At 38.4% G+C, this 15,962-nt stretch overlaps 1 protein-coding gene across 1 annotated transcript; it reads left to right on the top strand.

Annotated features, from left to right (window-relative positions):
• The first annotated feature begins 1,535 nt into the window (after positions 1–1,535).
• On the top strand, positions 1,536–5,358 carry LOC113752039. Its single transcript, XM_027296183.1, has 2 exons — positions 1,536–3,350; positions 3,667–5,358. The coding sequence occupies exons 1-2, from the start codon at positions 1,536–1,538 to the stop codon at positions 5,356–5,358; spliced, it is 3,507 nt and encodes a 1,168-aa protein (XP_027151984.1).
• The last annotated feature ends 10,604 nt before the right edge of the window (positions 5,359–15,962 follow it).

Below are 15,962 nucleotides of genomic sequence, written 5' to 3' on the forward strand. Positions count from 1 at the left end.
AGTAGGAAGACCTTTGTTCTTGGATTCGGCAACGGCTGCTGGGACACGACCTAGTGTGGCCAGGGTCTGTGTGGAAATTGATGTATCGAAGCAAGTTGTACCAAGGGTCTGGATAGCTGTTGAAGGAGAATCAGGTTTTTGGCAAAAGATAGTACCAGAGAATCTGCCGTCATACTGTTCTTATTGCTGGAGATTGGGTCATTTGTCTGTCGACTGCAAGAAGAATTTGACTGAGCCTCAATCCAAGCGGCTGCAACATCGTTTAAATTCACAAATCCACAAGGATTCAATGCTAGTTACTAAACAAATGCATTTTACTAATGGGAAAGTTACTGATGAAGTGCCAGTTCCTGGTATGATTGAGGATGAAGGGACATCAGCCGATGCAAGGGTGAAGAATGGAAGATCTGTCCAGCTCGAAAACGAAAGAAAATTAATGGATACTGATGTGGGTTTAAAAACACAAAATGGGAACAATGATTTTTTGCCAGAATGTTCAGATCGTTCACATGAGCACAATACAATTTCTAATGAGAAAAATTCTGAGAATTTGACATTAACAGGTGTGGATGACAATGAAGGAAACACAACAGCGGTTACAATGATGCCTCCTTTATCTGTTCAACAAGCCATTGATCCAGAAACATCAGTGACCGAACATGGAGATACTGATGTGGGATTACAAAAACAAACATTGGATGCTGTTGGACAAGCACAACCCATTTCGGATGATGGTTTGAAGAACATTACCCAAGACCATGATTGTGAAGGGTCCCAGATGGTAATGGATGCTACTTTGACAGATTTACATCAGCAAAGGGCCGAAATAAATGAAATGGCCGACACTCAAATAACTTATAATTTCAACAGCCATGATTGTGAGGGGTCCAAATCAATTGCAAAGCAATATTACGAAGCTGCTCAACATCACAAGGCCGACACTAATGCACTTAACAATCTTTATGTTGATTTGTGTGGGGCCGTGCCGGACAACTTCACTTCAAATATGACGAATGTAGTCATATTGCCAACTGGTGTTGGCGACTTATCTCCACGCCTTGTTGAAGCTCGTGACAAGTCCTTGGATCCATCAATAAATCCGTTAAACATTGACCAATCTGTTGTTGACGAGAACAATGGCCGACAAACGAGAGGCAAAGGTGTGCGGATTATTGTGCCATCTGATAGACAATTACGGTCCACAACATCTTTCCAAAACTCATTCCAGGTTCTTTCTAATGATTAGTGGTATCTTTTGGAATATTAGAGGGGTAGCTAAAGCCCCTAATTTAAGAAGACTGATTAAATTGGTACGTTTTCATCGTGTTCAATTTGCTGTGATTTGTGAACCAAAATTAGATGTGTCTAAATTAGAGTCCATCCGTCTAAGGTTATCTTTTGATCATGCCTTTGTTAATCTTTCTAGTGATATTTGGGTATTTTATAGAAACCCTTTTGCATGTTCCATTGTGGGTAATTCGGATCAACACATTTCCATTCATGTTCAGAATTCATTCATATCTAGTCCAATTATCATGTCGTTTGTCCATGCCAAGTGTTCAGTCGAGGAGCGTCGAGAATTATGGTGCAATTTATTAAATGACAAACCAATCTCTCTTCCTTGGTGTATTGGGGGTGACTTTAATGTCATCTTAGCTGCTCATGAAAAAAGCGGTGGTCGTCCATTCACAATAGCGGAGGGGGTGGATTTCATGTCTTTCATGGAGGAGGCGGGGGTTTTTGATATAGGCTTCTCTGGAGCTAGTTTCACCTGGTCTAATAATCGGAGAGGTAGAGCCAGGGTTTCAAAGAGGTTGGACAGGTTTCTAATTAATGGGTCATGCTTGGAAATTTCAGATGTAATTTCTGTGATTCACTTGGCAAGACATCCTTCAGATCATGCACCGTTGAAGATTTCTTTTGTGGATCAATCAGACAATAAGCCGCGGCCTTTCCGTTTCTTGAATATATGGACTACCAAACCTGAACTCTTGGAGGTTATTCGGCAAGCTTGGAATCAAGATGTGGTTGGTTCTCCGTTACGAGTACTATGCTCCAAATTATTGGCAACGAGGAGGGCTATTCAAGTATGGAATAAACAACACTTTGGAAGTATATTTGATGCTGTGCGATCTGCGGAAATGGCAGTCCAACGGGCAGAACAAGTTGTGGATCAAAATGTCTCCGAGGAATTTCATGTTCAGCTTAGCAAGGCTCAGGCGAAATTATGGCATGCACTATCAATTGAAGAACAATTCTGGAGTCAAAAGGCCAGAATAAAATGGCTTGCAAAGGGAGATCGTAATTCAAGGTATTTTCATGCGGTTGTAAAGCAGAGACGAGCTCAAGGAAGGATACATCGTATCAAAAATTCCAATGGTATTTGGGTGGAGTCGAAGGCTGAAATAGTATCTGAAGCAATAACATACTTCTCAGATATTTTCACAACGGCCTCTTTACAGTCTTCTACTGATTTGCTGCATTTAATCCCGCCTATGATCTCGGAAAATGACAATGACAAATTGGAAAAATTACCCTCGATTGAGGAGGTCTATCGAGTTGTGAGATCAATGGATGGAGATAGTGCTGCGGGCCCAGATGGATTCACTGGCAAATTCTTTACATTTGCATGGGAAGTTGTCGCCCAAGATGTTCATAATGCAATTCTCAGTTTTTTCTGTGGGGCAGAGTTACCTCGATTCATCACTTCTACCTCTATTGTATTAATTCCCAAGACGACAAATCCTCAAGATTTCTCTCAATATAGGCCAATCAGTCTGTGTAATTTCTTCAACAAGCTAATATCCCGGATTTTAGCAGATAGAGTGGCTTCTATATTGCCAAAAATTATTTCTCCCCAGCAAACAGGATTTGTGAAGGGACGTAATATAACAGACAATTTTCTTTTAGCTCAAGAGATAGTATCGGGCATTGGAAAAAAGAAAAGAGCTGGAAATGTGGCAATGAAGCTGGACATGTCTAAGGCATATGATCGGGTGGCATGGGATCATATTACTGGTGTTCTAAGAAGATTTGGTTTTGGGGAAAGATTCATTGATCTTGTATGGCGATTGATTTCTAATGTTTGGTTTTCGGTCATTATAAATGGGTCTACCCATGGTTTCTTTAAATCTTCAAAAGGATTACGTCAGGGTGACCCTTTATCGCCTGCTTTATTCATTATAGGAGCTGAGGTTTTGTCTAGAGGTTTGAATAATCTTGCCTTGCAATCGGGATTTGTGGGCTTCAAAACTCCATACGCATGCCCTTCTATAACACATTTGGCATTTGCGGACGATGTCCTCATATTTGCAAATGGATCTTCTCATTCTTTAAAGGCCATCATGCAGGTACTACAGATGTATCAAAGGTGTTCGGGGCAGTTGATAAATGTGCAAAAAAGTTGTTACTTGGTTCATCCATCCTTGTCACTGGCTAGAAGAAGGGTGATTGAACGTATCAACAGTTTTACCTGGCATTCATTTCCGATACGTTATTTAGGCTTTCCTCTCTATTTCGGAAGGTGTAAATCATCTTATTTTGGGGAAGTATGTCAGTCTATCCTAGGGAGGATTATGACATGGAAATCAAGGTTGCTTTCATTTGGAGGTAAGATAGTTCTAATCAAACATGTTTTAGCATCGATGCCATTGCATCTGCTCTCAGCATCGATTATCCCAGCTAAAGTATTTAGAACTATACAAAATGCTTTGGAGGTCATCATCCGAGATGTCCAAGTATCACTGGATACGGTGGTCTCTGATGTGTTATCCAGTAGACGAGGGAGGAGTTGGCTTTAGAAGACTTCAGGACGTCTACAGAGCATTTTCATTCAAGCTTTGGTGGAATTTCAGAAAGGGGATATTGTTATGGGCTCAATTTATGAAAGCAAAGTACTGTAGACAACAACATCCCTGCCAAGTAGAAATCAAAACAACGGACTCGGCACTCTGGAAAAGGATGGTGAATGTGAGTCGACAAGTGGAACTTTCTATGCTATGGGTGGTCAAAGATGGAGCTTGTCATTTTTGGTACGACAATTGGTTGGATAATGGTGCATTATTCCTCCAAGCCACGGTTATCCCAAACTTATCTTTTAGTAACTTTATCAGTAATGGACATTGGGATACGAGTCGATTATGTCAGTCACTGCCAAGTCAAATGGTGACCTCCATTTTAAACCACCTGGTCCCCGAAGAAGGGGGTGAAGCGAAAGTCATATGGATGCCTACTTCTTCTGGAAATTTCTCTCTTGCTTCAGCTTTTCGGGATATTAGGCAAGCCCGTAACACGTCAATGGTGTTTGATAGAATTTGGCATCCTTGTCTTCCTTTGAAAGTTTCTTTCTTCATGTTAAGACTGTTGCTGGGGAGACTGCCAATACCCGACAGGTTACGTAACATTGGTTTTCATCTTCCATCAAAGTGTTTTTGCTGTCCATTGGCATCTGAGGAATCAATCGAACATTTATTTTCAAATGGCAATATAGCATCAACAATTTGGAATTATTTTGGAGCTGCATGTGGATTTGATTTATCAGGGTCATCTTTGAGACTCCGCATAGTGGGTTGGTGGTTGAATTCATACGATTCTGAGATACGTCGGTTCATTGGACGGGTTCTTCCCAGTGTTGTGTGTTGGCATATTTGGAAGGCAAGAAATAAAACAATGTTTGACGATGTCCAGATGAGGTCGATTGCCATTTGTCATGCCATTTTTTCCGAAATCCAATCCATGGTGGGAATTTTTTTCAAAAAACCTCTCCGAGTACCATCATTTTATCATTTGTATGACTGGCCTAATTCATCGGAGGTTAGGTTTACATATAAACTTGTACGATGGGAAACGAAGGAATCTGGTCGCCTTACACTTAATACGGATGGATGTTCTAAAGGTAATCCAGGAGTGGGTGGAGGCGGTGGAGTTCTTCGGGATTCAAATGGCCTACCTTTGATTGGTTTCTCGGCATATTTTGGGGAAACAACATGTCTCCATGCAGAAGCTCGTGCCCTCCTTATTGGTCTCCAAATCAGTGCACATAGGGGTTATTTGAATCTCTATGTGCAATCTGATTCGTTGATATTAATTGGAATTCTCCAGCATCGCATTCATTGTCCTTGGCACATTAGACGGGTTATTAGGCAGATTTGGCAGATCATGGAAGATCCAGATCGATTTTCCCATTGCTACAGGGAAGCAAACACAGTGGCTGATGTGTTGTCCAACGAGGGCGTATCTCATCCACAGCAGCAACTCAGGATATATGAGACATTTAATACATTTCCACCTATGGCTCGTGGAGCAATTCGTCTGGATAAGCTAGGAATGCCTTCAATTCGAAAAATTAGGCTTGTGTAATAGTTTGTTTTCTTTTACCTAAATAAAAAAAAGATGTTTCATCTAAAAAAATAAATAAATAAATAAATAAAATAACGTAGCTTAAAGGCGGCTGTTCTGTTTTGCTCTGTCTGCCTGTTCCATTCGAATGGACAGGAGAAGCTGCAACTTGTGGCTTGAATTTGAACTACTTGTGAACTGATTTTGGAAATGTTTTCTTCTGATGAAATGTAGAGTTTTGAATTTAGTTTGCAACGCCACCAACTATTCTCAATTCCAAGTTATATTGAGTGAAATATGGTTCAATTTCCAAACTGCGGCAAAGCTGGAAAACCCTTCCTTTTGCTGGCCGACTGGTTTAGTTGTTTGTGAAATGTTTTATTTTGAAATTTTGATGTCAACCAACTATCAATTGGTTATGAAATGTTTCTTGGACCTTAATTTCACAAATGAACCAAAATGGGACTGATTTCATGGTGTAAAGTGTTTGAAAAGGAAAAGGAAACAAGAAGACATATTTGTCTTGGAAATTTCTTGAACTTTGGTAGTTTTGTTAACTACCTTCCCGTATGAGTTTTTATGTAAAATTTGATAGAGAAGTAGTTCTCATATGGAAGTTGAATTGTACAAAATTTGGTGTTATTCTAAGACCATTTCGATACCCAAATGATGCCCCAAAGTTTGATTTCCAAATCTGGAAAAATTTCTGATTTGTGCTCGAATTCCAGCCAATTTTAGACTATTATATCTCAATGCTCAAAACTCCGAATTTAGTCCTGTTTGGCCAGTTTGAAACTTTATTAGGGACTCGTTTTGATTACAAATTTTAGAGGCTAGTTCACTTTTTGTGAATTTTGCCGAATTTCCAAAATTTGCCGAAAAACAAGACTGAAACTGTCTTATATGCTCAAATCAGCCACTTTGAGCTGAAATTTGAATGCCTTCCATTTATAATCTTGGAAAGGTGTCTTCTAGGAACTTTTAGTCGTTGAACCAAGATTCCAACGGTATAAAGTTTTCTAATTTTAGACCTACTGAGTGCAAGTTCTGATTTTTCTAAGTTGACACGCAAAACTGAATTTTTCGTATTTGTTGGGAAACGAGTTTTTTGGGAACTCTTCCCTATCCTTTGATACTGATTGACCGTTTCAAACTTGATTTCATGGAGGGAATCAGTTTTTCTTGTGTTATTAAACCCTACTTTGGAGCCTCGATTTACGAGTAATTAAGACTCTCTTTCATGACATCTTCTTAGTAATGTACAAGTGTACAATCTTCCGTGTTAGCAAAGGGGTTTGTAAGTAATAGTGTGTGATAGTCAATTATTATTTGCTCAGGCGTTCAAGGGGAACTTCAAGAGGATCTCGAAGTGGACGCCTAAAAAGATTGTTTGCGCACTTACTCCCTTTCTTTGATTGGTGAGTGTCAAGTGCATGTTAAATGCTTATGTGATTGAAATGTGAATTGTACAAGTGTTATACATGATACGTAAACTTGTCGAGACGAGTGTGTACTTTATCGCGCTCGTTCTCCTTTAAGTAATGCTACAATTGAATTGTGCTATGTGAATTGATATTCGAATTGTGTGAAGTGAATTGTTATGGGAATTAAGTGAAGTGTCGCTATTGCAAACCATATTTGTGTTGTGATGTCGAATGGAGTGAACCTCCTCGACTTATGTGTATACTCGTGGTAACGTCCTCGTCCTCTCTTTCTTTTAATTATGCGATACTTGTTACATAAATACACATGATCAGTAATTGTTCATAAACATGTTTAACTCTTAAGTCCTGAGAGGATGCATGTACCACACCAATCTGGGTGGGAGGTGCCTCTCATACCGTCTCAGTGCTAAGCGATAGCATGTACCACACCAATTTGGGTGGGAGGTACCTCTCATGTCGACTCAAAACCCTAAACAAATAATCGGTTCTCTGAGCTATAGCATGTACCACACCAATTCGGGTAGGAGGTACCTCTCATGTCGATTGAGTACCATAAACAATTGTAATCGGTTCCCTGAGCGATAGTATGTATCACACCGATTCGGGTGGGAGGTACCTCTCATGTCGACTCAGAACCATAAACAAAGTATAAGTTGATCGGAGCGATGTCTCATCGACCACTGAGCGATAGTATGTACCACACCGATTCGTGTGGGAGGTACCTCTCATGTGGACTCAGAACCATAAATAGAGTAAGTGAAGTTCTACAGAATTAAATACCTACCTGGTTGACAGAGTGTCATCACGTGGAGGTATTGGATCGAACTGGGCAAAGCAATTGGAAATTAGCACCTAAGAGCTCCTGTATCCTCATTGAATGTGTTTAATTAAAAATTGTGAATTGCTTGATTGTTACAGCTTTAATTCTTTCTTAAATGCTATCACTATCTGAACTATGTGTTTTGCTTGTTTTCTTGGCCTCACAAGCATCCGCTCACCCCGTTAGATTTGTTTTCCTTAACAGGAGCTGATCTGGAAGGGATTATGGAAAAAGCCTACTTGATGGCTCTTTTGGCTAGAATTTTGGAGTGTATTTGTCTAGACATCTTTTGGGAAGTTGTATATTTTGGAAAGTGGATGTATTTTGAACTTGTGGTGTAAGATTGGATATTTATGTATGGAAATGATTTCGTGCCTTTATTCCGATTTCATTGTTAGTATTGTACCTTAAGTTTGAACTGGAATTGTACTGAGTCCTGGCGCGAGTTGGGCAGACGTCCCGCCGATACCCTTTGGTTCGCCTTAAGGAGAAGTAGGGGCGTCACACACGAGGATGTATACTTGTGGTTATTTGAGGCAATTTTAATCCCTATGCATGCATGATAATTTTATAAAATGCCTATAGTGAATATAAGTGAAAGAATTTTTCTTTAAGTGTTTTATAAGGATTACTTCTTATATAGCGAGTGAAGTGTGCAATTTTAGCCTAGTATAAGAAGCTAATTGTAATTTCTCTCTTAGATACTATGGCAAAAGGACGAAGTACTATCATATCTTTCTCTTCTAGTAGTGAGGATAGTGAAAGAAGTGAAGGAATAGAAGTGAGCGAAGAAATTGAGGAGAGTAAGAAAGAAATAACTCCTTCACCCCAATCCGTGATGAGATGTTAAAGGGGGAGTACTTCTTGACGCTTCAAAGCTAAAATCTTTAATAGTTCCAGATTCATGACCCTAAAAAATCAGGGGTGACTTGAACAACATGCAAATTTGGGTTTTATCTTTGAGATGCATATCCACCCAAAAATAAAGACCGTTTATCACATCACGGAGGCATTCAATCAATTTAGATAGGCACCAATTCTTTCTTTGCCTAATTATTATTACCTAAACTTTATGCGAGAGTATTACGCTAATATAGTCAACAAAGCCAGCTATAATGGAGAGATGGTGGATTCTTGGGTTTGAGGTACTCGTATCCTACTTACTCATGATCTTTTATCTCAGATATTGGGTTGCAATGATGATGGGCCGATTGTCGATTTGAAGAAAGGATTCACCACCCCAAATAAGAGATGGGATCCCTCACACACCATGTCTCGATTTGGCATCGCGTACCAACCCTTCAGTTCCTTAATGAAAGAGACCATAATTGCTAGTGTCTTCGACACTCGTCATTGTCTCATTATCTATATGATGGTGCACAATGTGATTTCTAAAAAAAGTGGTCACACAAAGGTCTGAAAAAGTGATATTTATTTTTTGGACTACATGTTTCACAATTGGGAATCCTCTTTTGCCTGCATCCCACTCTCAAATATCATCATCAGCTACATAAGGATGATGGTGAGAAGGCGTACTACTTCTTTCAAGTTTGGATTTCTCCATTTCCTTTCTCTTATTTTTTAGTACATGGGTGTTAATTTAGCTAGAGTCACTCGAAGACAAGTTCGTCTGTGATGACTAGAAAATTCGCTCATATTTTCTTAAAATGCCCTCTTATTTTGATTCAATTACTTTATAATATCTTTACTACTTATTTACTCCCTCAATAGTTGTAATAAATAATAGAATTAAGAGTTTTACCTTTCCTTTTATAGTTAGGGTAAACTAGAGTTTTCATATATTTTGGTAGTGTGATCACTTGGTGAGGCGTGTGTACTAAATTTGGTAGATAAGAGCAAGTATTAAGTAAGAGGAAGTGTGTAGTTAGAAATGCTAATAATAAGTTAGTGAATCACAAGTTAAAACACAAGTGCGAGAGAGTTAAGGAAAATAGGCTTGAACCAATGTGCACCGTTTGCTACTGACTGAGTGTACCACTTGAACACTACTTTATTACCTTAATCTCCTTGCTCTTATTTCAGCAAAATCAACCCTAAAATATCCCACAAGGCAGCCGAAATTTTTGACCCAAGAAAGAGAGAAAAGAAAAAAAAAGAGATTGAATCTTGTGGTGACACTTGTTGGAAATCTAGAGAACTTTGACTAAGTTAATTTCTTTTCTTCTTATCTTTTATTTGGCTCATTTTCTTCTCCATTTCTTCTTGGTTGGTCGTGAGTTTAGGAGAGAAAAGAGAGAAAGAAAACCTCCAACTACAACCTGGAATCTTGCCTTGTTGGAGTTGAAACCACAAATCTAAACCGATTAAACTTGTGTCTTGGTGCTTATGAAGCTAGGTGTGGTGAAAGTTTTGGAAGAAATAGCTTGGTTCCTCACTTTCAAGAAGGTTTTGTAAGGTATAAGTCTACAACTTCCTCTCTCTTTCTTATTCCAGCTAAATATGCTATAGAAGTTTTGAATCTTGGAAAATATTGGATGATACTCTAGTTTGGTGGTGATTCATGAAATTTCAGCTAGGGTTTCATAAGTTTTAGCCTTGATTATGTTGTTTAACTTTCAAATGTTGGTATTGAGCTTGGATATGGAATTTGTGAGATGATTTATGGCATGATTGTGACTTCTTAGCCTTAAAAGATGAATTTCCAGCTTTGATAAGAAAATTCCAGTATTTGGTGGTGAATTTTAGTCAATTTCCTGAGCTTTCCGGTAGTTGTAGGAGATGAACTAGAACCTGATTTTTATACCGTTGGAAACCTCTATGAATCTAGTCTTAAACGCCACTGATGGAGCTCAATTTTGATTTTCCTACACCAAGTTATAGCCATTTTACCAAAACTGTTCAGTTGTCCTGCTTTGGCTCCGACAGAATTTTTATGTCTCTATTTTGCCAATTTCGACCCTGATAATGTTTGCACTTGTGTTTGATGCCTTCATAAAGTTGTAGTCTTATGTCTTAGTTTCGAAATGCCATCAAATTTACCTCGAGCTGATATACCTAGCTATAGTTATGACCAAAACACCGAAGGATGACAAATCTGCCACTTATAATTTCTTCTTTAAACTGGTTTCCAGCTTTGATATCCATGGTAATAAGTTTATTATTTGGTTTGTTTGGTTGGTTTTGAGGCCTTGAATAGATGTATGTTGTTGGTTATCACTTGTGGTTGGATTGGAGGTTTATTGACTTGTGAATCCAAGTTGTACTTGGATGGGAAAATGGATAAATACAAAGGGCATGCTGCCCAAATTTTCGCTCGAGGGTTAGGCGAGTGAACTCGAGACTTGAGCGACGACTCGAGGTTGAAACGAACTTTGATTGTTTATGGTATTCGAGTTTTCTTTAGTAAGACGTACATAAGCTGAAATTTTTGCCGAAACTCGTACCCTTTAAAAGCTAAAGTAGCGACCACTCAAAATATGTTTTCCTCGTCTTTTAGACCACTTTGCGAACTTAAAAATTTTAATCGCTTCCTTACCAAAATTAAAAGAGCAAGCATGAGTTTCCTAGGATGTGATAAGCAAAATGAATACTCCTTAAATGAGTTTTATTACTTGACTTTCTTGAAGCAAAACTTCTATATTTGGAATCCAAATTGGTTTTAAACCGTTGAATGGTATTTTATCGCAAATTTGGACTCCAACCAAGGAGTTGCACCTGAGCATGATCTTGAAAAGCATTAAATCTTTGGTGAGTGCTTCCAAGTGCATGATTGTACTTGATACTTGCTTTTAAATACTTTACCAATGTGATTTGACAATATCTGACTTGTTTGGTCTGGTAAGGGTGTACTTTATCGCACTTGCTCTAATGTGATACATTCTTGTTCTTGGGTTACAATTGACTTGATACACATGCATATGACTTGCATTGTGACGCCCCGAAAGAATGAGAGTGAGAACCCGGAAATTTTCTAATTTTCTAGGGTTTATTTTATTTAATCGCCCGTCTTTTCTACATTTTCTTTATGAGAAAAATTCCCCAGATAAAGTTTATGAGCAAAGATAGTTTTAAAATGATTTTTCTAGTATCGGTTAGTTTTTGAGAAATTAAAAGCGTATTTTGAACGTGGGACCCGCAAGTGCGGTAAATGCATTATATTTTTGACAACTTGTTGGAATTTTGTATTAAGTGATATTATTTTACAAAGTGTTAAGATATTTGTATTGGAAAGACAAAAAGATAAGTTTTAAACCAAAAGGTGACATGTGTCACCTTCTTATTCAAAGTTGGACTTTGACTAATTTGCATCACCTTTACTAAACCTCAAAAATTGACCAATTTCTCTCCATTTTAAGCTTGTCTTGGCCGAACCTCTTGGAGCAAAAATACAAGAAGAAAGCCTTCAACTCCAACTCCATTTCTTGCTCAATCTTGTGAATCAACCGTTAAACTTTCAAATTCCTCCACAAAAGTCACTTGTTTAGGAAGATTGAAGGTAGTGGTGGAGTGATTAGAGAAGGCAAAGGACTAAACCATCAACTTTCTTGATATTTCAAGGTTCATGTCTAGCAATCCTTTCTTTGTTCTTGATTATGCTAAATTAGTGACTTGTGATGGCTAAAAAGATGGTTTGATGGATTATATCTTGAGTTGTGGTTGACTTGATGAAGTTTTATAATTTTTGGGGATTTTTCTGTTTTAATATGAACATGGTTGTGTGGTTATATATGATGATTGGAAATGATGTTTAAGGACTCTATGAGGTGGAAAAAGTGGTCAATTGCAATCAATTTCTGTTTTGGAAGAAATTTAAGAAAATTAGGTTTTGTGAAGGAACATTCTGCCCGAATTTTTAGCTCCTAGTTAGAGGCCGAATTGGCCTTGGCTTAAAACATGAAAGTTGTAGCAAATGACATTTTAGAGGTTCCTACAAAATTTCAGGTCAATCGGAGTAGTGTAGAATGAGAAAAGTCAAAATTACTATTGCTGTTCTGGTTTTACCCGAATGTAAGAATTGCGCCCGTAATTGGTTGTTTTGGCTGGAATTGCTTCCGAATTGGTTGTTGAGGCCTTCTGATGAAATTTATCCCTGTTTCTCAGATTTCATATGGTTTTGGAATTTCTGGATTTGGACTTGGAGAGCCTGAGTTATGATGTTTCAGCTAGAATGCGTTCTGTGAATCTGTTTTTGTGATTCTGGTATGGTATCTTGCATTTTTGACCTGGTTACACTCGAAACTGGGTTGAGTGACCTTCTGTAATATTGTATCCCTGTCTTTTAGCTTCGAAACGGTGGGTCTTGCACCTTCATCCGACAATCGTAGCGCCTTTGGTACCATTACCGCAAAATGACGTCAAAACTATTTTTCTGGTTTTGAGCTTAACTTTCATTTCCGGACTTTTCCCTAGCTTGACTTGTACTAGCTACTTGGAGCTTGTTGAATGGCTATTGGATGAACTTGTTGTTGTGTGTGTACCTTTGGGACTGGCTGAGGAAATAATGAAGCCATGATGGCTGGAAAAGTTAACAAATTCAGGGGAAGTGCTGTCCGAACTTTGAAGGAATTTGTTTGCATTGAGTTTGTGATTTAAGACTTGGATTTGAGCAAGGCAATGATATGTGATGGATGATTTCTGAGCCATGGAGGTGAGTGACCCTAAACTATTTCCAAAGTACTTGTGAAATGTTTCTTGCATTATGTACTCGATTGCGCGGCTTGCCATGACATGACTGAGTTCTGGGAAAGTCTTGTTGGACATCGTTTACATGTTCATGTTTATAGCTGATCTCTGAATGTTAATGAATGTTAAATGATCTATTTGAGCGTTGGGTGTTCAAGTGCTATGATTTCCCTGGCTCACGAGAGCACTAAACGAACATTTGATCTCTGAATCATGACATCATCGAAATGATCGAAATGCAACATTGTGAAATATATTTGTTTAATGATTTTACTGGTTACTCGCTGAGCTTCTAGTTCACCCCAAAATATATTTTATTCCCCTCCACAGGGCTCAAGGCGAAGGAAGGACTTGTAGTACTTGTGCACGTGACTGGATGGCCTATGTTTTGTACAATTTGGATTTGGAAATCATTTTATGTATAGTTGAGAATTATTTCCGCTTTGCTTTTGACATGTAATTATTGGAGAATTTGATGTAATATTTGAGTTTTATCTTGTAATCTGTTTGAGGAATGTAGTGAATGACTGAGTCCCGGCGAGAGCTGGGCAGGCGGCCCGCCGAACCCTCTGGTTCGCCTTAGGAGGAGGTGGGGCTGCCACATGCATCCTATCTGAAATTCCAGAAACCCTGTGGCTAGTTACTCGAGTCGTGCCGGCAAGAGTTTGGTCAATTAGGTAACGCACCCAAGGTCTCTTGTTTTGTCGAGCGGAGTGTTATCTCATCGACTAATCGGTATGCTCGAGTATTACCACACGTGTTTATCTTGGCATTTGGGCCTGGTAAGGGGGTTGAATGGTGGATGGAGATTGGCGTTAAGTGGGGCACTACTGGACTGATTACTTTACTTGAAAGTTGACGGAGTGTCAACTACTCCTTGATCAAGATATGGCGGAGATATTTTGCAATAGCGGCTGTATCCTTTTACTTGACATGTTAAATATCCAGTGATTGGCTTTACGAAGTGTTATTGCTCATTTTCTTGTCTTCATACTTCATATGCTCGCTATTTTGATACCTATGTTTTAAAATCATGGTTAAATTGTTATTTGGGTCTGCATGATGTTTTGGAACCTCACTGAGTTTTGGCTCACTATATTCCGTTAAATTTGTTTTCCTCATAGGGGGTACGAGCGAGTGCGTGAGGCTGGTACAAGCTAGCATAGTCTAGTTTTTGAATTTTTGTGATTGTACTCTCGCTAGTGCTCGGTTAGGGTTGAACGTATCTGGAATTCACATCTTTTGTTATATTTGGGATTGTATAAATGTTTGAAATAGAAATGAATGTACATGTATGTTCCAAACTTGGGAACTATTATTTCTTTTACTCTTGACGTTGCAACCTATTTTCTTGAAACAAGTGAGTGAGTCCTGGCGAGAGTTGGACAGGCGGTTCGCTAAACCCTGAGGTTAGCCCTAGGGGGAGGTGGGGTTGTCACATTGTCCCAGTGCAAAGCTAACCATTTTCACACTCCATGGTGATAAGTGACTATTTCACATTGATTTCAGCTGATAAAATGTAAATTTTTGTTGTGTTTTTAGGTGTTTATAGCCATGTTTAAGCCCTTTTAGTACAAAATTTCTTCAAAGTGTTACTCATGAACTAAATGTGCAAAATGAGTGCATTAATGCATAAACATGTGATATTTTGTAGGTTATTGGTGCATGAAACACTCCTAATTGAAGAAGATGCAATGCACTTCATGAAGGATAACATATAAGTGAAACAAGAAGAAAAAATTGCATGAAAAAGAAAGAGAATTGAAGCTAGAAACAAGCGAGATAGATCTGAGCTCAGATCCATTCCCAGAAGCTATACATCCGAGCCCTCGTTTGAGATTCTGGAGAAGTAGATCCGAGAGCAATGGATCCGAGCTTAGATCCATAAAGAAGAGGCCTTAGATCTTGCTGCACAATAAGTGAAGGAAAATGGAAAAAATTAGATCCGAGTTCGGATCTGTGTGAAGCCCTCAGATCCAAGGCCTCAGATGTTTCTCTTTCCTCTGCAATTTGCAGAATAACTTGTGTACATTTCACACTTACTTTTTGACTCTTGTTTCACAACAAATTCCGGCTAGAAGTTGGCAAAGCATCTTGTACAATTGAAGAAGGAATATTGTAGATTCCAATGAATGGAATTTTTGGAACAAGAAGTAAAGAAACAAGTAGAAAAACACGTTATTGAAAATAGAAAGGGGGCGCGAGGAGAGAGAAAAAAAGAAATTTAGAGCTCTTCATTCTATTCTTTCTAGCTTAGCTTAGTTAGAGGTTTAGATCTAGTTCTCATTTCTATTGAAGATCTTGAAGAACTCTTGATGTATTAAAGTATCTGTTGATAGCAATGAAGATGATGGAGCTTTAATATCATGTTTTTTCACTTGAATGAGCATTTCTTCCTCTCTACTCTTTTATTTATTTACTAATACTTTGTTATATTATAGATATGAACTTTATTGTTAAATCTACTATGTCTAACTAATCTTCTTGTTCTAGGGATAGATGAACCTATTTGTGCCTTGACTATGGTTGAATGAAGTTGATTATTGTTATATCTTATACTTGCTAGTTCATTTCTTTATGATTTAATACTTGTGAATGCCTGATCACCATTTACAAGTCATTTTAGTTGTTGTTAATCTATGAAAATAGTTGACAATACTGAAAAATGAATGAATGGAACCTAAGGAGTAGACACACGAAAGTAGTGGTGCACTTAG

This window comes from Coffea eugenioides, chromosome 11 (assembly GCF_003713205.1).
Source record: "Coffea eugenioides isolate CCC68of chromosome 11, Ceug_1.0, whole genome shotgun sequence".
NCBI lineage: Eukaryota > Viridiplantae > Streptophyta > Magnoliopsida > Gentianales > Rubiaceae > Coffea > Coffea eugenioides.